This window comes from Aethina tumida, chromosome 2 (assembly GCF_024364675.1).
Source record: "Aethina tumida isolate Nest 87 chromosome 2, icAetTumi1.1, whole genome shotgun sequence".
Taxonomy (NCBI): Eukaryota; Metazoa; Arthropoda; class Insecta; order Coleoptera; family Nitidulidae; genus Aethina; species Aethina tumida.
In genome coordinates, this window is record NC_065436.1 from 28000098 (window position 1) to 28025869 (window position 25772).

At 30.2% G+C, this 25772-nt stretch overlaps 1 protein-coding gene across 3 annotated transcripts in view; it reads right to left on the reverse strand.

Moving 5' to 3' along the window:
* Nucleotides 1-2114: 2114 nt before the first annotated feature.
* The window catches only part of LOC109599594 (supervillin-like), a 106515-nt gene continuing 82857 nt past the window's right edge, over nt 2115-25772 (reverse strand). For 2 of the 3 annotated variants that reach the window (XM_049963981.1, XM_049963982.1), the window contains exons 7-16: nt 24928-25739; nt 23826-24199; nt 23641-23766; nt 23097-23367; nt 6143-6416; nt 5807-6089; nt 5431-5751; nt 3442-5376; nt 3062-3384; nt 2115-2977 (exon numbers count right to left, since the gene is read on the reverse strand). In XM_049963981.1, the coding sequence (XP_049819938.1) occupies nt 2735-2977; nt 3062-3384; nt 3442-5376; nt 5431-5751; nt 5807-6089; nt 6143-6416; nt 23097-23367; nt 23641-23766; nt 23826-24199; nt 24928-25739 (4962 nt within the window). In that variant the 3' untranslated portion in view covers nt 2115-2734. The remainder of the gene's footprint in view (nt 2978-3061; nt 3385-3441; nt 5377-5430; nt 5752-5806; nt 6090-6142; nt 6417-23096; nt 23368-23640; nt 23767-23825; nt 24200-24927; nt 25740-25772) is intronic. The other variant, XM_049963983.1, reaches the window with a different exon arrangement.

The window sequence follows — 25772 nt, forward strand, 5'->3', positions numbered from 1 at the left end:
TATTGCTCATTAATTAAAATATTATACTCTACAGGTTATATTCTCGTGGTGTCTTTAAAAACAACATATTATCCTTATTTTTCTGGTAATTACATTTTTAATTTATTGGTATGTTCATTTAATATATTTTACTTAATAGATTATTTCCATTTTTAAAATATTATACTTCTATTCCGTTAGTAAGATCATTTTTAATTTATTGGTAGTCATTTTTTAAGTTATCTTATTTTATAGATTATTTGTATGCTGTATTTTTTTTTTTTTTTTTGAAAGTACAATCTTAATTTATTGATATGGGTTATTAATTAATTAATATATTTTACTATAAAGATTGTATTGTATTTAATTAAAAATGTATTTTTATTATTTTTTAATTTATTCCCAATTTATTAATAATTTTTATACTATATTTGCACTGTGCAATTGTTTTCGAGTTACATACACCACGACTGTTCCTCGGAAGCTCTATTTCCATCATACCTCCACGAATTCATATGGAGAAATAAATTTAAAAATTATAATATGCTTATGAGCATTATAAATTGTCATCAGGGAGCAATATCCAGTGGAACAGATTTTTTTGTTTTAATTGATTTTGTTTTTTATTATAAAATATATAAATATATTTTTTTATTAATTTTATATTAATGTATTATTTTTTATAAACATTATTCATTCCCCTTTGTAAATTTACCAATTATTAAATAATTTCTGAATTTATTTAACTTTTAATTAGTTAAACTATCAAAGAAATATAGAGTAAATAAAAAATGAATATACTAATTAATAAAATGATTAGCCGAATTTTATCTTTTTTAGAATTCAACCACATAAATGACATAAGTGATACATGAAAAAGATAATTAATTACATATAAATTTTTTAAATAACAATTTTCTCTACATATTTTGTTAAAAAAGAAATCTGACAACTATGCTGTCTAAAATCTCCTAAACAGATGATTTTAAATCAAGTTGACGCATGGGCTAAAAGTATTCCTTAGAGTCGCGGATTCTGCAATTTGGTAAGATAAATTCCTTTCTTACACCTTCCCTCTCTGCTTTAATGCTTCCATTGTTAAGTAGTAGTAAAATCTATTTGCTAATTCGTCCATATTTTCTTTTCTCTGGTTTCAGATGTTTCTTGAAATCACGTTTCAGATATATTTAGTCAATATCTAATATCTGCAGGATATCTCTAGATAATATGGATTAAATTAAAATTAATGTCAATAAATTATTTCAATTTTTTTGACTAGGTTGAAATTTACATTTACTGTATTTGATTGACTGGTACCTGACAGGTTGCTATTAGAGAGCGGACATACTGAGAGGCAGAGAACGTGATTTACATTTACGTGGGTGTTCAGTATGATTTATTTTACCATTTTACTTTTGAACTAAAAAAGAGGAACGGAAATAGAAACACAGTGAACAAAATTCAAACAACAAATCAAAAATATTTATTACAAAAAAAATTATATTATTTTTTACGGATACGAACTGGTTCGACATGGAAACAATCGTGCCTTCTATATTTTAATATATCGTTGTAGTTACTATATAAAAAGGTTATCGAGGAGCACTTTGAAACCTCAGTATAACCAAAGCAGTTGAGCAATTCCAAAGTTTCGATCTTTATCTAATTAATTGACTTTGATAGAACATAATTCTTATTTAAAAACTAAAGATATAAATAAAGAAGATATAAATAAAAAAGATATAAATAAAGATACGATCTGTATTTTGCATTTATTAATATTCAATTTTCCTAAATTATATTTATTTTTGTTCATTCTGGTGGTGTCCAAAACCTGGTTTAAAAATATGTAATTAAATTGCCAATAAGAACTCAAATAACGTAAAAACAACTTTGTATTTTGGTTTATCTTTGTACCTTGTACTTGCATATTGATATGCATTTAGGACTTCACCAGACCTGTAGTTCTGATAAGTTATAAAGGGAAATCATATAGAACATTAATTATTGAACTTTGTACAAAAGGAAATAAAAAAATCCGTGAAAAGATTATCTCCAAAGTATTGTATGTATTATATATAATTCAATAGTCAATAACAATTTGTTTTTGGTCAAATCGGAAATAAAACGACGGGTTGAAGGAATAAAATCCATTTATTAATTTTTCAAGTTTTTACAATTTGTTAATGATGTTTTGGTATTAATATAACACTTTAAAATTGTTGTAAAGTCTATATATACAATTAATATACAAAAATGAAAAATATACGTATGCTAATATGAATAAATATATTTTATCTATGTGTATGCACTTTTGTAGACTTTTCCAGTGACTTGACACTGAAGATAATAGTTAAATTGTTCTCACTAAAAATCGTGAAGATCGGCCATTATATCTTATTGTGTGTCGTAAGCCGAAGCGTTTTCACCTATAAAATTAGACACAACAAACTAAATACAATAAAAATCAGTTTACAAACAATTTAAGTACATCATAACTATAAAAAGCTTTTTTAAAATGGCAGTTCTGACAATGTAGTTAATCGGCAAGACAATGCAATTTTAAGCAATAATTTAAAAAATATAATACTATTAATAAAACACAAACGTAATAAAAATATTTTAAATACAATCGCCTAATTCTTAACTAAACTCTATACATAACATGGAAGATCAGTTAGGTATTATGTGATTGTATATATAGTAACAAACTGCTAAACAAACTATCCAACCTGTCTAACAAAATAAGCATTGGTCAAAAAAGACCTTTTTCTTTTTTAATGGTACTCTGTTTCCAAGATGGCAGTTTTTCAAATTCCTCTTTGGACATTTGTAATAAGCTTTGGAAATCTTCGGCAGATAAGTACATTTCTAGATGCGTTGGGTCTACACCCTCCGGCAAAGGTCTTTGCAACAGTTCGTCTATGGAGTAAGTACTTCGAGACAACTGGGCCAGTTTTTCTACCAGCGGTAGCTTTTCCCCATCTACTTTTCCTTCCTGCAGAAAATGTAAATAAATATTAATAATTAATATTATAAATATAAAACATTTCTTTAATTACTATTTTAATACAAATGTTACCTTTTTGTTTCTTTCCGCAACGTCTTCCATGCAATCCCACGTAGGGAACAGATTTTGAAACTCAAGCGGTTCTAATCCTGCAGATACCAAGTAAGTGGGAACATCAGCTTCATCTCCACCATTCTTTTTACGCCAATAATTAATAGCTGTCTGCATGGCGGCGCGTCTCTCAGCCTGCCACCGCACAACCCCAGAACCCGTCTGTTGTTCGCTGGAACCAGTCGACGACGCCTGATCAGAACCGGAGTCGTCTTCGTCCGTTTTTTCTGGCCACCAGCCCTGCCACAGCCATAATTCGTGTTTGTTGTCGATCAGGAATAACGCTGTAAATAGTTCAAGAGTATTAGAAACGTTTTAAATTTTTAACTGGCGATTAATACCTGGTTGACTGGCCGAGTACAATTCCGACTGTTGGAATGGATACGCTGTAGGTTTATCACTTCTGAAGGGGCAAAGTATTTCTTTTGCTACAAAATCTCCTGTCAGACTTGTCATGTGGAACATTCTCATGGTGAAATCATAATCATTTTTCTTGTCTTTTAATGAAAAATAAGACGATCTGTCGCTACCCAACAACTTTAATAAATTATCATCTTCGCTGAATTCTTCTAATTCCACAATGTCCAAATCTTCTTCAAATAAATGCAAATTCAATTCCCTGGGTTTCTTATCCATCATTTTCCGCACAGACACGTTTGCGGCATTTCTTCTATTTTGATTGGATTTAGACCCATGCCATATTGTCACCTGTTCCTCGTCCTCTGTGTCGAGGACGATGAAAGATGTTTGACTTCTCAGGCGCTTCATTTCCAATGGCACTTCCAAAAGGTGTATTTCATTTTCCAATTCACCTCGAACAGCAAACATTCTCGGCGTGGTGTTGTCTATTGGTTCACCTCTTTTACCCTTATGTATAATCATCTCGCCCTTGAACAATCTTAGGAAAACCGCTGGTTCAGAGCCTTGAGTAATACGCACGTGAGGAGCGTTTTCTTTATCTAATTCCACAGTGAGGAAGGCTGCGGCACATTTTTCGTTTACCGAGGATTTACTGCCTTGCCAATAGAAGAACACGCATTTTTCCTTTCCAACTTGCTTATGTTTTGATGGGTTACCTGTCAAACCTCGACCACGCACCGTCATTCGGAATCTCCAGCTGTAAATGTAACTGTCGCCTTCATAGAAATGTCCAAACGATTTCTCATCAAGTTTGTCGTGAGAATTCTCCTGAATTTTCCAAGCTTTTATTTCCTCCGTTTCGAATTCGAACAACCTCGATGACTCTTCGTCGAAGAAATTTTCACCCCTTCCTAAATGCGTGTCTTGTATAACCAAATCAGGATTGTTGCCCTTGTTCTTTAGCATTTCCTCGACGTTGTAAGGTTTTATGTCAAACGAGGTGCTCACTGATTTGATAGTGTCATCAGTTTTAACAGTGATGACTCTGGAGAAATCGGGCCAATCCAAGAATTTCTCCCTGAACAAAATAGTTTCGCGATGTTGTGTTAACTTACAGAACAAAGCCCAGTTGGGACGTTGGTCATCTTTCAGGGATAATTTCTCCTGTTTCCTGTCACCCAAAATGGAAGCAACGTTCAGTGGACATATCGCACATTCGCTGTAATTATATCCCTTAGACCACATCTCTTTGGCACAATTCAAGGCAGCCCTTTTGGATTCTAGTGGAGCAGTTTTGCCACTCCACACGTACATCTCCGATCCAAAATCGAAGACCAATACTTTTGAATCGTCCAGGATTTCTATTTTGGGTATAGCCCCCCAGTATTTGTCCAGTGGCACAAGCTCGTCTTTTTCGAAGGTGTAGATCATGTTCGTGTTTGATATGTTGCTCTCATAGGTCTCGTCTTCGTCGGGATGGCCAGCATCCACAATTTCTGGAGTCTCGGAAGCTCCTAATATTTTCCAAAATGCTTGTAAATGCCTCTGTTGACCCTCCTTCTGGTTCAGCGTGATCACTTCGCCCACCTTACATCCCATATCATTGGTCTGTTTGATATGGTTGGCGATATCGGCGGCGCGGGATTGTTCAATGATGTTGGAATACCTGCCCACGTAGTTGTACAGGGCTGATCTGGTGATGAGAATGTAGCAGTCGCCCTCATTGATGCTGTTGACAACGGGTTCGACAAGACGCGTTTGGACGTGTCTACGACCCTTAACTTGAAGCAGCATCACGTCCTTGAAGGGCACCAACACGGAAAGGCTCTGGGGCTTCTTTAAGGCAACGGATTTAAAGTCTTCATTACTAGCTAGACCAGCTAAGGCCTCGATGGCTAAGTTTGAACCTTTAGCCACTGAAATAAAATTACAAAATAAGTAAATGATATATTTGGTTCAAAGTTACTCACTTTTATCAAAAATCAGTCTTTTCTTTTCTCTCTCAGCCTTGTCGGTAATCACCTCAGTGTACTCCGAAGAGATGTCAGTCCTGTTAGCCAGTGCTTTGAGGGGATTCTTTGAGGAGGTTCCGCGCCTCTTGTGCACCGTAACATTCTTTTTCAAAACCAGCAACGATTGCCGTTCAATAGCGTCGAAGTCCTCCTTCGATATGTCAACCTGTTCGTCTTTAAATTTCTTCTTGTCGACGCTCTCGAAGAAGGACTGGAACGTGTAGTCATCGGGTTGTATGACTGACACCATACGCACAATTTTACTGGGATCTTTAGATGCTGAAACAAAGCAACTTTAGTATTAAGGGAGGGTGGAAAGAATTTAATAACTTACCGAGCAAGCCTGCGTCTTTGGGTGGTGCGGGCATGGACTTGCTCCTGCTGAGATCGAAATTTCCATACTTCTCCGGAGAAGTAGAATCCTTAACACCCTTGAATCGCCTGGCCTGTGGTGTCCGACTGGTCTTCTCTATGTTAATCAGTGGCACATCTTTGGCATTTTTCATCCGTCCGGCAACCGAAAACTTTTCGGCGTCCGATTTCTCCACACGTTCCGTCCATTGTTTAGAAGACGCGTCCAGCTCATCCTTTTTGGAAGCCAACAACGACTTTTCATCCTAAAATTGCTAATGTTAAACCCCAACTTAGATAATTACCAAAAAATACCTACATTGTAACGGTTCTTGTCCTTCAGGAGTTTCAACTCGTCATTCACATTGTTGTTCAGTGGTATGCGTTTGCGCCACTCCGTCTCGCCGCTCTCTTGAAGCTTGGCCCGTAGGTCCGCTATGCTCTGGGGCATGGCGGCAGCTGAATGTGTCTGCGATCTCCTGAGCGACGACGGCTTAACAGCGGCGCCGGTACCCTGATTGACCGGAAGCGACGAATCATCCCTCACAACACCGTGGCTGCGGCTCTTCGACAAGACCTGCTCCAACTGTAATCTGGAAAGGAATAATTTATTGAATATCGATTTTAAATACACTGGATGAAACTAATACACAAAATCCAATTATCCTACTTTCAGTTTTACATATCTTAAGCGTGTAACATAATATCATTATTGTGTCTGCATATTTAATATATTACGAGACAAAAAGCACAATTCCTGGTGATAATGAGTTGACCTCTTTGAACCGGGGCTTAAAAAGGTTAGATGGGTTATTATTGCATTGAAATTCGTAGCTATGAAATGATAATTCAACAACGAGTGAATATGGGTAAGATTATAATTAAAATTTATGGTCGTAAATCTTACTAGAAAAGGTGATTTATGAATACAAACAATTATTATCGGTCAGCACATAAAATTTAATTTACCCTTGGCGGTACTTAATGTGTTATTGACAATTATTTTAACACATGCGAGTAGAATGTGAAAACTCAATTATTAATCACAGGACAGGTGTGTCTACTTTGACTGTATAATAAATACATTCGATTGTGTATATTTAAAAATATTGGTGATTTAAAAAAATAATAGTTTTCTCCTTATTTAGGAAAACGTTATTAATTTACAGCATTTTATCATTTGTCCTTCAATCTTTAATAATTGTAAGTAAATATTTATATTTATATTCAATAGTTTGTCAATTTTGTTACAGGTAATAAAAACTATTTACAGTGGTGGCCACATAAATAGCACACATTACTATTTTATGTTAATTTTATTTATAATATTATTTCATAATTATTCGTTTTATTATTTAACAAAATATTTTTTACTTAAATTAAATCTTATACAAACAAATATAGAATGTGGCTGGTCACAGAAATAGCACACATTTAACAAATATATATTTACATAATAAAAATATTGTTAATATTTTGTTAACCGTTCGTATACTCAACAAATACGAAGAAAAAAATTGCCACTAATGTTGTAACAGATCTACAGATCTAACTTTACACCACTTCCATATTTTAAGTTATAGATTACATCAGTTCTTTTACTCTTCTAAATTTTTATTTAATTTATTATTATAATTCAAATCAAGATAAAATAGCAATTCTTACTTAAAAGTACTCTTTGCCAAAATTCTAGAGGATAATTAATTTCTTTTTGGGCATACTTAAGTCTTGTTAGAACATATTTTTTTATACCAATGGTTTCTTTACTGAAATTAATCCTTACTAGTTTTGATCATTCAGTCAATGTCTGATTGCTCTAATAGACACACTGATATTGTAAGACTCAATTAATGTATTTTTATTCTGCAAGGAAGGATTTCGTTCACTGATTCTTCTAATTTGTCTGTTCATGAAAGGTACTGGTTTTTTACTAGGACTTAAATAAATAAAATAAATTCTTTCTATTAAGAGCACTGTAAAATAGTGTCAGAAAACGAAAATACCTTTTGAATGTGCCCTTCTTTGGCCATCCAAATCACACTGACATGCTTTTAAAGTAATATCTCCGTTTTTTTAGGACGTGTAACATAAAAAGAAAACTAAATATATAGAATATTGAAATATGTTTTATACATCTACTGCACAAATTTTGAATAAATTTCTTTTATGAAACATTTTCAATCTGTCTAATTTAAAATTTCGTGGTATTTCTCTGATCATCAATGTATATTAAAATTACATTATTGTACCACATCACTTTTCCCCCAAATTATCGGTAAGTAATGAACCATAAGCCAAATTTTGTGGATTAAAAAACTGCTAGAAAGTAGAGAGTTAATAATAGAAAAGTGGCATAAAATCACCACAAATTGACTATTGTGCAACAAATTTAAGTACACGTAATAACTTGATGCACTAAAATTACTATGAAAGTTCGAAACTGCCATTATAGGAGATCGATTCTATTTCTAATAACAGATGTTTAATTAAATCATTATAGACCGACAATAAATAACATTTAATGCCCCGTAATTAAGGCCCATCATAAGAATATCTATTGGAAGAGGCGAGTTTATTACGAAATCGATCGTCGTATTCATGTGCCAACGTTGATGGTACCATCTCACACGTGACCGTCGTGATAAAATCTCATCCATCGAACAAGTTTTTCGCAATCGCGCTTTCTAACAGTAGGACAAACAATTGCAACCTTCACATCAGCCTTCGTCTTTGGCATAATGCATATTGCTATCTCGTCAGAAAACATTCCATTCAGCAGAACGCCGTACATATTATCTGGTTGTGCGTTATTGTCGCGCCCGAAGGGCCGACACAGCTGCTGCACTTCGTTCGGAGGAGACACAATGCCGTTTTCACGGAACGCTGCCAGCAAGACAAAAGTCGGCCTATTTTCGTTGAATCGGATACGTTATGTGCACAGAATTGGAGCGAATAGGCAAAACATTGATGTGTAAAAACAATCGCGGATTCCATTGTGCATTGGCCTGGCCAGATGTTTAATTGACAGATTACCACATGGAGTTACCATGCATCATCGGGACGCCGATAAACAATCGTTGAAATTCAACGCACGACAAGTGGGCACGTTAACAAGAATACGTAATCACACAACATGATAGTTCTGATCTGAGCTTTTGTAGTTAGACCACAGAAGAATGTGCTTTTAGACACTTTCGAACACATTTCGGACAAATCAATAAACCTCGGACGTACAGTATTATACCCACACACCGAGACCGGTCTATTCAATTCATTGTGCAACTCCAAACTAATTTCGTCGAGAAAAAGCCATTGTACTGCTAGTGGTATTTTTTAAAGGGCTCCTCCAGACGAGTACGTAATTGACAGCTGCTACGTACATACACCCAGTGACTAAAACGGTAATGAGCGCTTCAGCTCGGGCCAAAGTAATGATGCACATTGTTGCTGTTCTGTTCGGATGATGTAGCAATAAAGGCCAGAAACGGCAATGGTAAAATTTCACAAAAGGTCGGAATAAGGTCGGGAAGCGCGGTTCAAAATGTAATTGTGTATATTTTTATTGTCGGACGTGGTAATTTTTCGTTTTTATTGCTTTTTATATTGCTTTGTAAAATTACTTTCGCATTTGTCAGGTAAACCATCACAGGAATTATTTTAGTCATCTTTAATTTTCAACTTTTTAATCACTAGAAATGTTTATATATTTTAAATGGCAAAGGGTCGGAAAAATGTATGTATGAGTGACAAATTTATCGACAATATTTAAAAGAGGTAAAATCGTACTATTTCTAAAAAAAGTAATGATTCAGTTTTTACAGTAAAACCTTATTTTATTACTCTTAATGGAAAGCATATTTTAGGTGAAGCAATAAAAATACTTAAAATTCTAAAATAAATACTACTAAAAATGATTTCGAAACATAAAGATAAGAAATTGTCCAAAAAATATAAATATATAAAATATTTATGAATGTATATTATTATTTCTCAAATTCAGGGAAAAATAAAATATAATTTAGTACATGATATATAATAAATACTAGAAATAATAAAAAAAATATGATTTTCGTTTCAGTTTTATTTTACATTATCCTTTATTCTTATTTTCAATAACATCAAAACGCAATGCCCTTATTTGAAAATTATAATTAAAATTTTGCTCATTAATAAATTGATTGACGCATTATATATTAAAAAAAAATATAGAAAATAATGAACAAAATCAGTTTCTTAAACAGCATATTTAATGAATTTACAGATGACATTGTAGTCAAAACAGGTAATATAGTAAATTATATCTAAAGAATGTGATGATTCATTTCCAATCATAAAACCACATTTTATTATACTTAACGGAAAGAAAATTTTAGTTAAGAAAATGCTAATAATCCAAAAATATCCAAATAAAAAATTAAAATATTTTATTATAGTAATTTTCAATAACAAAAAATATACTTGACTTGTCTATATCATAAAGAATAAATTTGAGAAATATATGTACCTTAAAAAAATAAATAAATAGTATTTTTTATTATTTTATTTGTTAATTAATAATAAAAAATAAATTAAAAAAATTGTTGATTTTTTTTTTGAATTTATTTTTAATGTAATTTTTAGTAACAGAAAATATATTTTGAAAAATTAAATAAATGGTATATCTTTATTATTTCATTTGTTAATATTATAAAGAATAAATTTTAAAAAATATACCTAAAAAATTAAATAAATAGTATTTTTTTATTTCATTTGTTAATGTCATAAAAAATAAATTTAAAAATAAATAACAATATTTTTTTAATGTTGTAATTTTCAATAACAAACAATGTACCTTGAAAAAAATAAATAAATATTATTTTTTTTATTATTTGATTTGTTAATATCATAAAGAATAAATTAAAAAAAATATAACAATATTTTTTGTAATGTTGGTATTTTCAATAACAAACAATATACTTTGAAAAAATTTAAAAAAAAAAATATACGTTAAAAAATTAAATAAAACTTGTTAATGTCATAAAAAATGTACCTTAAAAAAATTAAATAAAATGTATGTACTTTAAAAAATTAAATAAATAGTATTTTTTTTATTATTTCATTTGTTAATGTAATAGAAATTTAAAAATTAATTAATATAAAGAATAAATTTAAAAAAAGATAATATTTTTTGTAATGTTGTAATTTTCAATAACAAAATATGAATACTATGAAAAAATCAAATAAATACTATTTTTTATTATTTTATTTGTTAAAATCATATTTCAAAATTCAAAAATTAATCTTATAATTTTAATTAGAACTATATATTTGTATAATAGAAATAACATAACAAATTTACATATTTCATATAAAAATGTCGGTAAAATTTGGCAAGAATTTGAAATGCATAAACAGTTCTCAAAAAGTATTTCTTGAGTTTATTTTCTGATGTTTTTCATTTGAAAATATTTCAGAAGTGATCAGTTTAAAATAATAATTATAAATATAATTTAAATGAAGTATTTGTTCAAAATAATTTATTTACTAAAATTAATATTATATATTCTTAACATGAATACAATATTGCATAGTTGATAATTACATGCGCGTTACACAGCATATAAAACGATAACTACGTACTTAAAAAACACTTGATTAGACACATGATCGTAGGAAACATATTGTTCCTGTCGTGCATCAGTTAGTGTTAATGAAATAGACCACACCAAAGCGACATGACAGGAAACCAGGCCAAAAGACTTATCAAACTAACGACATTATCCCCGACAACATAATAAAAGGTGAACTTTTGCTAAAGCTACCTAGTTAGTTTGTCATTGAACCAAATTCCCTTCCATCTAATTTAATAAAGGCGGGTCGCGGAAACCGGCCGTAAAAGCGCACGTGAAAACTTTTACAAGGCGACAAGGCTACGGTAGATAAAACCGCCGAAAATATCACGCGTCCCATAAAAAATAATTAGGCGTCACGTCCCCCTTTAGCGTAAGCCAATCAATAATCCGCCCTCCGACAACGCCAGACACAACAGCCTTCTAAGGGTGGAATTCCCCTCGGAAATCCCTGCGACACACGATAATAAAAAGCGGAAAGTAGCAACAGAAATAAAACTCGCCTTCGCATGCCGTCGCCGCAACGTGCACCGCGGTTGGCCGAAGAGGTCTTTGAACATCGCGGACGAGTTCGTTCCGGTCAATTTTGAAATCAATTGTGGGAACACCGTCGCGGGCGTGACAAATCGAAGAGCGTGTGCACGCGGGGTACACGACGGTTCGGTTGCGTGTCTCGGATGTAAAAAAATGCGTGCGATGCTATGCTAGGTACCGCGTCTGTTTGGACAACAAACAGACCCGGAGTTTCGACGCACTGGAACTGGGGCCGGTGTTTGAGAACGCATTAAAAAAAAAAAACCTGTTAACCGCAAGCCGCCCAACTCGCACTTGTAACACTCACTCACTGAAAATGGAAAAAAATAAATGTGTTTGTGGGCGACGTTATTATTGAAATGTGCATAACAGTTAGCCGTAATTAGTTTGTACGTCGAAACAAATCGATACTGAGGTCCTTCGATAGGTTTAGTAACCTCGCACTATCTATCTGCAGGACAACTGGTGCGATAAGTGCGAAATCGATTGCGGGAATGCCTTCACGACCAGGAGGAATAGGAAAAATCACGTAGGCCAGATGCTGATTAGTGTTAGATTACGTGTTTTGGTTCGACAATCGTGGAAATGCATCGCAACAATTGCGCAACTTGTAAAAATAATGCCGTTTTGCTCAAGAATGGGCTTCCTGACTTCACGTTATTGGAGTTGTTTTGACGCTTACTGTAAACGTAAACGGTCAACCATTGATTGAAGGAATTGGCGGTGTAGATTTATAAAATTGGATAACAAGTTCAATAAAATATATCAGGAAGTCAGTAAAATGTGATTTAATCATATGTAATTGTTACTTGCATTACAAAATTTAGAGAAGTTTAGTTTAAAGAATAATAAAACAAGAGTTTAAAAATATATAAAATATTACTGCAAAGATAGACTCAGAGAAAATAAATTATCAGTGTGAGTAAATTTTATGAGATATACTAAAAGTTTTAAGCCCTTGAATCTTTTGATATTAACTACAAATATTACGTATTTTATTTTTAAATTGAGCAATAATTTAATGGAAAATATTAATAAAAAATTACTTGAATATAATTTAATTTGTAAACACAAATAATTTGTAATTATTATTAAAATGATACTATAATAAGAATGTAAAGTTTAATTAAAAAGTAATGAATGTAAATTTAATAATATTTATCGTTGTCTAAAATGCAAGTGTAGTTACTTCCATAATTTTAAATAACAAATTTGTATGAAATGAGAAGGTAAAAATCTCAAATCATAGATTGTTAAATTGAATAGGAGATTTTCCCCTTTTTGATTACAAAGACAAAACTTAGCTAATTTTTCAAAAAAATTTTTCTTGTTTATATCCCATTTCTGGATATTTATTTTGGAAAATTTATTCATCTAATAAAGTAAAATAAAGGTTTTTATAAGATTTCAATAAATCTAAATTATTTTTATACATATTTTTTTAATTCTATCATTAGTAGTTCTTTATTTATTATTTTTTAAATATATTATCAAACTTTTTTATTAGAGACAATTTGCATTGTTTGAAAATTAAAAAAAATTATAAATATTTTTAATTTTAACTGATCACAGCACATATTTAAAACTGTACAAGTGAAGTACAAAATAATGCATAAGAAAAAAATAAAAGTCAGTAAATTAAACTGTATAAATGACAAATTAAAAAAATGTGTTGAAATATAAATGAATTTGAAATATAAAAAATACATTAGTTTAAGAATTAAATTTATACAAATTTAGTACGTAATATGAATTTTATAATTGAATATAATTTTATTAAATTAAAGTTTTAGATACGCCTTATAAATAATTTGTAATTGTGAATAATTTGTTTAATTTAAAAAAAATATATTGTGTAACGCATAAAGTAAAAATTAAATTTAAATAAATTTAACAACATTTATTACTAAATTATCCTCAAATTTTTAACTGTGTATATAAACAACAATTTTTTCTTCTCATTTAAAAAATCACAATTCAAAAAGTACAGTAATTGCTAAGAAGTTAAATAATAATAAAATATAATTTTACTAATTTTAAATTTTAGGTAAACTCGCATTTATTATTGTAATAAAATGATAAGAAATATGATAAAAATATAAAAAAACACTTTTTGTTATGTTTAATTTGTTAATTACGTAATTAAATTTATGAAAAATCGATAAACTTAATATTTCCCAAAATTCAGACTATATTAATCTTCTCAAATTTACTTATTCTTGAAATCCATTCACAAAAGGAATTTCCGAGTTTATGTGGATCTATAGTCTTTTAAGAGTTGAAATTAATTTTAAGGATTTTTAAGTAAGTAATTAAAAAAAGAAATAAATATAAATAATATTTTAGTATAAAATATCATAATTTAATTTTGACAAATATATTTTGAAGCATATAATTAAGTAAGCAATCAAGCGACAATTGCCCTTATGCATTTAAAAATGTTTTAATAATTTAATGAATAAATTACATATTGTAAAATATTCTTAAAAATTCATTAATTCTTTTAAAAATCATGAAAGAATATGTAATTCATTCTCAAAAAGATTTTTCGAATTTGTGTAGGGGTTTTTTATAAAAAAAATAGTTCATCTAATATCAGACTACATTTTTTTAAACAATTTTAAAAAGTGAAATATCATATTAAAGATTTTTATATATTTCAAAAAAATAATTATAACTATTTTTTTAATATAAATTATAAAATGTTAGTGTTGAGGTTTGGCATATGAAAAATTCAATGTTGTCAAATATATTTTGAAGCACTATTTGAATAATTTAGTGAATAAATTATATGTAATAAAATATTTTTATAATTGCACTAATTCTAGTAGAAAATCAATTTTATTAAATATGTTTTTGAAACATTTTTTTCCACCAATAATATGAAATATCAACTTTTTATGTAATTTTTAAGAGTCAAAATTCACTTCACAAAATTTTCGCGTATGTAATAATTCAAAATAAATTTATTTATAACATAAATTGTTCAATTCAATTTTGACGAATAATTTTGATGCATTTTCCCCCAAAAAAAAAACCAAGGGCAATTGACATCGTGTATTTGTAAATAATGTTAAAATTAACAGCACAAGTAAATTAATTACGTATTTATTAAATAATTATTTAGTGTCATGCCATTTCCAGCTGTTTTAAATACAGACAAGAATTGAACAAAAATTATTCATTCATTTTATAAAATTACGATGTAATTACTTTTATAATAGTGTGATTTCACAAAACTCAATAATAAATCATTATTAATTTTGTGGCATTTGGTAAATGAATTATAATCTGTATGCGATAGTTATCTATTGTTTCCATTTGTTGAAAAGTTAACCTTGGATTTAACACAACCAAAAGTTTGGTTTATTTACAACAAATCAGTACATTCAATTCTAAGAACTAAAAATAATGTTGTCAGTACTAACTCTATAGTAAGTATAGTTAATGTTAGTAAATAAATACTGTTTTTGTCGACAATATGCGCCAATATGTGTATACTGTTTTAATATCTCAAAAACTAATATTGATAAGCATCAAAAATAAGTAACCTATTAATATATTTATAAGAGATCAGATTAATAGAAGTGCACGAACAAAACATCTCAGGATTAAATTAAAAAATGCAGTTAAATTAGTCAGCGTGCTTCCCCAACTAAATATCCTACTAGCCGAACAAATCAATACGACTACAAAACATTCGGTAGGCCTTCAAAACTGCAACCTTCTCCCCATACGTACCGTTCTCATTGTCCATCCATCGAAACAATCAACCCGAACCCGAAAATCAACCGGCCGCCGTTACCGCCAACCGAGAGAGAGAAAAAAAAAAACAAAATTAAAGGGCTCCGCAATCACTGCACACTGACGATGCGGACGCGAACGTGAAATGCACCGCGGGCGGCTGACGGATGTGCGTAGACGATGGAGCCTGCTGCCTTCGCCGCGGTCGGACGCGCACTGACTGATCCTCCGGCCGCCGCGTGTTGTTGTGTCTGTGCGACGCCCGCGGCGGTGGTGCCCGTCTTCGCAGGTGAGCGGCTCGCCCCCGGGGGCATGTGCCCGTCGCGCTGATTAGCGACTTGGCGCGCGCCCCCTTTCGTTCTGTTTATCGCGGTGGTGATCGCGGCGAGCGCGGAGCCGCGAGGCCGGATTGGCATGAATTATCGGTGCACGGCTCGAAATTAAATTGCACGAATTTATCGTTTCGTTTTGTTTAACGACTTCATAAATGAGTCCAGTTCTTTCGGTTTTTGTTGTTTCGTAAATTTTATTATACGAATGTGATTGTCAGTTAATGATGGGACTCCCTGGTAATTATCATTAATAATTAACACTGATAATTATCACGACATTTAAGACTTGATAGTTATTATGTGATAATTATCAATTGATAAAAATCGGAAATGACAGTTCAGAAAAAGACAAAATCATCAATGTTATCAAATATCATAAAGAAAAATAGTTCTAAATGCAACATATTCACATTAAATCCAATTATACACATGGAAATATTTTTTTATTAATGAGACTGATTATAATTTGTAATAAAGAATAGTTTAGACCAACATATTCAAATGACTTCTTATCTTTTCTTATCCTACACCTTTTTTAATCATATAGTTCTTAAATAACCAAACTAATAATTTTGAATGTATCAAAAATTGATAGTTAAGAAAAGAAATTAAAATTTCTAAAGAAAGATTATAGTATAGATAATTATTACATTTTGATAACAAATGAATTTTTATCAATTTCAATATCAAAAATATAGTAATGTTTTGGTATATCAAAATATCAAATTATGGTAATTATCAAATTTGTACAATATTTTTATAATTATCGAATATTTAGAAGTTAAGTTTAAGCACTAAATTGAAAAACTGATAATTATTTAAATAAATATCAATTTTTGATATTCATAATTATTATAAATATATCTTTGGAAGTCAAATTATTAAGAATATATACAATGGTAGAAATTTTGAGTAAAAATTAAAGAAATACAAAATGATCTTTAAAAATAAGAAAATTAATAATTTTGAATTCACAGAAATTGATAATTATATCAATAAATATAAATTTGATAATATTAAATGGATTAATATCAATTTTTTTAAATAAGCAATAAGAATTTTGTATTAACTGAATGATTATCAAATTGATAAATATTAAATTTTAATTACTGATCTACTTTTTATAATATTTATATAATTACACGAATTACAGGTATAGGAAAAATGTAAATTTTGATAATTATAATTATTGTATTAAGAATATTTACGTAACCCAAATTAAGTATATATAAATAGGAATTTTGAGTAAAAATTAAACAATATAAAATTAACAACTATTTTAAATTGTAAATGATAAATTTGAATACGTTAAAAACTGATTATTTGGATAAATATGAAATATTAATTGAATTTACATCAAAATAAGCAAAGTAATAATTTTGAATATATAAAATTTGATGATTATTTGAATAACCATCAAATTGATGAATATTAGATTTTGACTATTTTCAACTTTTCATAATATTTATATAATTAACAGATTTTTATAATCCAAGTTAATAAGTATATACTGACTGAAATAAAAATTAAAAACTGATAGAGATTCTAAATTTTATAATATAAATAATTATAATTATTATCTTTTTCAAATTTATTGACATTAAAATAATAATTTTGAATACATATGTCAAAAACTAATAATTACATGGATAAATATCAAATTTTGATAATTATTAAACATATAAATATTAAATTTTCATAATTACCTGAAATTTATTATATATTATAATTTATAATAAAATAAATATAGATTCATAGATAATTATTAAATTGATAAATATTATATTGTGTTAATTATAAAATGTATAAACATCAAATTTTGATACTTATCAAATGGACAAATATCAATTTTTAATAATATTTCTTTCTAAAATGTTAAATTATCAAATTTTAGTAATTATCAGATGAATAAATTTTGATATTTATTAAATAGAAATCAAATATTATATTATTATATATTTTTAAAAAATCGAATTTTTAGAACTTTATATTATTATTTATATAATTATATTTACTAAGTATATACATTATTATTTTAATAAATTTGAAAACAAAAAACTCAAAATTAAATTAATTAAAAATATACTAACGAAACTAAAAAAATTAACATTAATTATATGAATTTCTCTAAAAAAAAGCAAAAATAACAATTTTAAATGTATTAACACTTTTCAGGATAATTATCATATATTATTAAGGATTTATTTATTTATTATAATTAGAATATTTTTAAAACCCAAAACATATACTGATTTAAACTTTTTTTTATAAATTGTAGAAAATTCATCTTTAAAATAAATAAAATAATAGTTTTGTATGGATTAAATTAATTTTTAATTAATACAGATAATAAAATAAACCCAATTAATCATAAATTGAAAAGTGAGATTATCAGTTTGACAGTTTCCTTTTATAAAATAATAGAACGCAGCAAATATTTTTCTTATTTATTTTATGACGTTTAATCTCATAGATAATTAAATTATGGCTCCAAGTTAGGAAACACCATGTACGTATTTATTAAATTAAACCTTGTATGAAATATATGAAAATGCATCATAAATAAACATGAGTCAATTTGTTAAATGCAAGTGAAACTTTGTTGGGCGGTGAAACTGTAAACAAAAAGTTCACTGAATATGAAAATATTTGTTGTTTTGTTTTGTTTTACATTCAAATTAAGTACATAACGTTTTCGCATGCATGTTAATAAATACATTAACGGCTTTTGATTACATTAGCCAGATGTCAATATAATATAAATTGAATTATTAAATCTTGTTACGTTTATTATTAATCTATTTTTATTATTGTAATAATTTTCGTTCCTTTTATTTGATAATTTATTGATTTCTATTAAACAGATGTAATTACATGATAGTGTTTCATGAAAAAATGTGTTACGTATTAAAAAAACAAATAAGTAATATCCTGTTGAATATGGTATAACTTACGTTATATTTATACCTCACTGAGTGTTTATTAAACAATGAGTTATTGCTTTTTTAATTTTATCTAGCCACTCTGTAATGTGATATAATGCACAACACACATCAACAGCCAGGCACTAATTAAAATTAACACTTGATTAAGTATGAAAATAATTAGCTGGAAATATTTCATTTGTAATATTGTTTTTAAACTATGTCATACTGTTCCTTATCAAGAGACTAATATAAACAAAACAACGGTTGAACAATAAAGAAAGTAGAACAGTTTATTCACTAAATATTAAAAAGAAGCATACAATACATTAATTAAAACATACGTTTTGAGTTTGAGCAAAGGTAAACTCACCTATCTGTTCCGACATTTAGTTTTATCAACTAACAACGGTATTATAAGAAACAATAAATACTCATTTATGACGACTCTCTCTAATGACTTGTATCGCAAATCCAAATATTAACGTTTCAACAATTTAACCTGCGTCTCCGTCTACGACAACAATAAAGAAAAACATCTACACCAACGGACGTTATCGGCCGAAAAAGGCCTCCAAGGCAAAAACGCTATCGCCATAATGGGCCACGGAGTCCAGATTAGCGGCAGAATGCAACCTTTAATGAGTACCAGGACGATTATTTATTTCGTTCGCGGTCGCAATCTACGACGTGATCTATATTAAAGCCATTACATAGAAAACCACTTGTCGTTCTTGCCGGCGAAAAATCGCTGCTAAGCAGGAAGTGTACGCGGGAGTTCACCTGCTGGATGCTCCCACTTACGCTAGTGTGGGCATCCAAGCTGATTACATGTGTTTTGGAAAAATGCCGTGGAATGCGACGTTCTAACATTTATTGCGAAGATGGAAAAACTGTTATGTTTAATTATGACTGAGCAGGGATTAAAACAATATTTGAAAATGACCAATATCAAATTTTACCATTTTATTAATTTTTAATTTTCGTAAAATTTTATTATTTTTTATTATTCTTAAAATTTGACTTATTAATTTTTTAAAATTTGATTTATTTTTTCATTTTATTTTTTAAACTTTATATTAACTTGAATTTTTCACTTCAAACTAATATTTTTTCTAAATTGAACTTTTTTTAAGTTGATATTTTTAATTTTAATTTTAGATTATTAACTTTATTTTATTAATTTTTCAATTTTAACCGATAAGTTTTTTATTTTTTTTTTTTTTAATTTTAAGTTGTTAATTTTATGAATTTTTGTTTTAAATCAGCTTATTAATTTTATTTATTACCTTGTATTGTATTTTATTATATTGGCAAATTTGACTAATTAATTTGATTTTTTCAATTTTTAAATTCAAATTGCTATTTATATCTTTTTAATTCAACTTATTATTTTTTTCTAATTTTTTGTATACTTGACTGATAAATTTTTTTAGAATTTTATTTAACTTTTATTAATTATTTATTATACTTTTATTTTTAAATATAAATTACTATTTTTTTCATTTGATTTAATTATTTAATTCTACTTTAAAATTTTATATATTCAAAAAATTAACAATTTTAATTTCATAAATTTAATTTATTAATTTAAAATTTAAAATTTTGCTATTTGATTTTTAAATTAAACTCACTAATATATTTTTTTTATTTTTTTTTTTACTTTTAATTATATATATAATTTTTATTTTATTTTTCTACTTTATCTAATCTACCTAATAAATTAAAATTATTAATTTTATATTATTAGGTTTTTAAATTTGATTTTTTTTAATTTATTTTCTTATTTTTAGCATTTATTATTTTTTTTAGTTATTAATATTATTTTAATAATTTTAGCTTATTAAATCTGAATTATTTTAAATTACATATTTTCAATTTTTTATCTATTTTATTAAATTAATTTTTTTATATCTGAATTATTATTTTATTCAAATTTAATTTTTTTTTAAATTTAACTTAGTAATTTTATTATTTTTTAAATTTAATTTTTGATCTATTAATTTTATAACTTTAAATTTTTTAAATTCAAATCAAAGCAAATAAATTTAGATAATGACATGGATATTTATCAAATTTTGATAAATATTTAAAATTTACTGAAAATATTAAAATTTAACCCCAATTAATAGTAAAATATCAGAATTATAATTATTAAATACAATTTGGAAAATTATTTAAAAATTAATTTATTTCACATTAAGATTTCAAACACATCACATCTGTCTAAAAGCCTATACTAACTCGAAAAATTGTGTGGGAATTAAAATAATATTTAAAGTTGATCAATATTAAATTTTGTCACCTTAAAAGTAAATACATTACTTTCAAATTATCCACAGTGTAAAGAAACAATCCAGTTATTAATTAAAATAAATTGTTACTCATCGCGGTTGTGTGATAAAAAACTGATTATATTGAACATTTAGACGTTAATTAAAAAATCACACCTCCAACGTTATTCCGTCCCATGTGACCGTAAGTCCATAAAAAGTATTTTCCAACGCCGCAATTCAAAGAGAAATTTCCCATTTACAACAACATAAAGTCCAACAGTAATTACTACAAAATAATTGAGAAAACATAAAGAGTTTTGGTTTCACAAAACAGATGGTTCTTTACCAACCTGATCTGATCGTTTCAGTCTTCGTTTTCAAGTACTCTTTTTTGCAGTCATCTTCCTGTGTTTACCCGATTTTACATGCGATTTTGGATTAACGTACAAGTCCAAGGTTTCGTTTATATTTGGCTTTGTGTTTGTAACTTTCACATAAACGTAGTTCCTCCAAGTTTAATTACGCCTGCATGAGTCATTTTTATTGTAAAGGTTAATCAGCGCAATAAAGTACCGTAAAAGCGGTAGGCAAATCGAGAGAGCTGGTTTTACTTTAATCGATACGAATGAATCTGTTCGCAGATAATTAACGTGCATATCCAAGTTATTAATGCGTCTATCTTAAAACAAGTCTTTCCTTGAGCTTGTATTTATCTTTCAAAGTACTATCATAATAGATTACATTGTAACAGCCGAACAAATTGTTCACCACAATCTTATGAACGTTTATGATTAATAATCAGTGCAATTATTATTCGTAATTTCTCATTACAAGTGAAAACGTACTCATCATTAATCTTAGGATAGTGTAACACCTGCACGCACCTGAACGTATGCAAGTAAAAGTAAACGACCGACTAACTGCACATAATATAAACTAATAAAATTTGATAAAAACGCACGTTTAATTTTCCTGTCCGCAATCAAAGTTTTCCATTCCCGACGACCGGGCAATAAAACAGAACCGGCTTGGCTTTCTCTCGGCGACGTGAGCGCAGTTTTTCGAAATTACATTTCGAGATTTTCGCGGACGAAAGTAAAAGTCGCGTTGCAGTCATCTGCGGATCGGGTTGCGTAGTCCGTGGTGTCCTTTATAAATGCTAATTGCGATTTATTTATAGTCGGCGGGCCGGGGAAAAGACGACCGGCCCTCTAATCGAGTTAAATGCCAATGAAGAGAACTTAAATAGCGCCGTTTATGTTTTAACGCTGATAAATATCAAATCGTGCGTTGCGAAGAGTTAAGCGTTGTGCAAATCGTAAATTTAATAAACAATTTGTATTTATAATAGAAGAACATAGCTGTTTTATACACACCAATATGGCCCACAATTTATTAGCCAATTTATTGACAGCAATTTGTTTACAAATTTTTCGCCACTGTGGGCAACATATTTATTTTTTGGTTAGATTTATTTCGTATATGTAATCTGAATATGTTTATAAACAAACGTTGTTTATAGGTTGGTAGTTCTATTTTATAACTATGTATCAGAACTCGTAATTTAGACTCAAAGATAACAATTTGTTGATGAATTCCTGATGAACTTTAAAGGTGCATGAACGCATTCAAGATGCACATTTTTACATACTTGGGTCAAATTACAATTGCTAATTTTATGACATTTATTTAGAATTTTAATGTGCATTATATGAATAATTCTTTCGCAATTCGTGTTTTTCACTTATTTCATTTATTGAACAACCTCCGCAATTACTTGCCCAAGCAAATTCGTTCTGCAAAACAACGATTATACATCCAAACCAAAAACGTTTAAACCAAACGTGTACTTACTTGATCTGTAGCTTGTTGTCACCCTTGAAGATGCTCCTGACTTCGCGACCGCCGGAGGACTCGCCCTCCGACGTGGAGTCTGCAAACTTTCCGCTGGCATTTTTGCGCGAGTGGCTCACTGGCGATGGCGGCGACGCCTCCGAATCAGAGCCGGAATCGTTGCATGAAATGCCCTCGTCTACGGTTTCGGATCTTTGTGACTGCCTTCTGGTGTCGGTCGGAGATGTGACCGCTTTCCTTCGGGATGGTGATTTGGTATCGCCTCCTTCACCTGGTTAAACAAATGGATAATTAAATAAAAGTAAGTACGAAGATGTCTTACCGCGGAGGGGAAGACGTATCTTGCTTGTAACAATATTCGTTTTCATATGCGGGCCAAACTAAAGACTCTGCTAGATATGAATAAATGCATATTAAAATATATATTTGAATTGCGATTCGAAACATACTGATGGAACAAGAAATTTTGACTTATGAAACGAAAATTGGCAAACTCTTTAGTATTTGACACTGTCACTGAATACGACATTATGCATATAGTCACCTGTTGTTCCATCTTGATTAAAATTAGCAGCATCTTGAACCTCTTGAAACGTGACTGGTTGAGTGGAGAAGCGGTTGCTAGTTTTGCCCGAACTTCTTAGTCTGTATCTGTCAACACCAGCATTTCCTGAAAATTTCGTAGAAAATATTATATCAATACATAAATATCAAAAATGGGTAAAATACCTCTTCCAAGCCTCATGTTTTTCGCCTCCTCCGCAATGGACTTCATTTGAAGCTCAAGTTTATTCTGATCTGACTTTGCTTTGCTTTTTGTCAGCTCCGCTGACTTCTCGACCTCCTTTTGTTCCTCATCAGTCTCCTCCAATTCAAGACCGTCGCCCAGCGACTGGAAAGCTGAATCCGACGACATTTTAGCTCCACCCTCTTCGTTCGTCGGGGAAGACAGTAAGCCCTTCAGATGAATGTCGCGTTCTAAGGATGTGGTGAATTCTAACAAAGAGTGAAGGGTTGACTGGGGAGGTGTTGAACATCCAGGTTCCTCGAACGAACGTGATGAACTACCTAGTGTGTGGTGGTCTTCCTTCACCAAGTTCAAGCTACAAATAAAAACACATTTAAATTGTCTATTAAACTAGTTTTTAAATATTATTAATTTTTATTTCTTCCAAATTTATTTTTGATACCTATATATCATTTTAAATATATTTTAATTGCTTCCATTAAACAAGTTAAGTGTTGTAATATAAAACGCCGAATTTAATGCTGGAGAAACATCAATGAGACAACTGGCAGTACGTAAACACCGGTTGTGCAAACCAAAACAGAAACAGTTTTATTTTTAAACCATGGTAAGACGATCGACAACCGAACAAACTTATCACTTCGCTCTAAAACAAGCAGTTTACTGTTCTTAATGAGTAAACGTTTCCACAGGTGTCGATCGCGAATACATTAACAAACCTGTACGAATTGTATTTCACGTGTTTAGGTGGCAAACCAGTGAACGAAACGCTGGCACATCTTCACTGACTTATTGGAACGGGCGTCGCTACAACTAGCGTCGCCGTCTAAATTTAGATCGACGTTTGGCACGAAAGACCGACCGAAAACCGTTCGATCTGGAAATGGTGAAATAAAAAGAATTTCGACGAAAGTTTCGCGATAATTTTAAACCTCATAGGAGACGTGGGAAGCAAATTTAAGTTGTACTTTGTAAAATTTAAATTACTAAAGTAGTAAATTTAACACGTATGTAAATGTATTTAAATTTTGATTAATTTAAATTTACTTTACCGTTTTGTAATGTATATTCAAAAACGCATACCTTTCTTCCAGTTCATCTGAGGTAACAGGTTGCGTCCTGTATCTTTCACTAGTCCTCTTCAAACTGCTTCTCTTCGGAATAGCACCGGTCGAAGTCCCTTGTGACGACTTTTCGAAGCTCATCACTAACTCGAACACCGACAACGGTCTGGGCTTCTTCAGATGCCTGTCTTCGTCTTTGTTCAGTTCGCTCTTGTTGGCGTTCGGCTGAAACTCACAGCAGATCGTGTTGGATCTTCTGCCGCCCCTTTGTCGCATCAGTACTTCCTCATTGCGGCTGTCGCCGCCCGAGAACGACAATCTGTTTCTACTGGTCTCGTCTCTGGAATTCTGTTTGAGAATCGGCTTGATTTGGGAAATATCACAGTCGGTTTCAGTGGAGGATACGTGTCTAATACTAGGTCTGTCTTTATTGGCCCCGTCGCATGTCTCCCTATCGGTTGAGGACTTGCGCAGCTTCAGAATGGGTTTGGGTTTGTCGTCGCAAGCCTCATCAGTGTCGGTGCTCGATTTCTTTTTGAGAATGGGCTTGGGGGCATCGAAGCTTGAACTGTGGTCAGTGTTGTGATGGTGATCCTCGGAGAAACTTTTCTTTTTGAGAATCGGCCTAACCGGCTCGTTGTTCTCGGACTCAAGTACCATCTCTGCACCACCGGCAGCGGCTAAAATAACGGCAGTGGTTATAGAAACGTGGGGAGTGCTGCTCGTGGAGTTGGCACTGCTAGTGCCCGATCTTCGTTTTAAAATGCTCTGTGGAGAGTTGAGTGACTGATCTTCCTCTTCGTGCCTGCTAGTTTTGCGTTTCAAAATACCCTACAATACAACAATGTGACATTAAAAAATAAC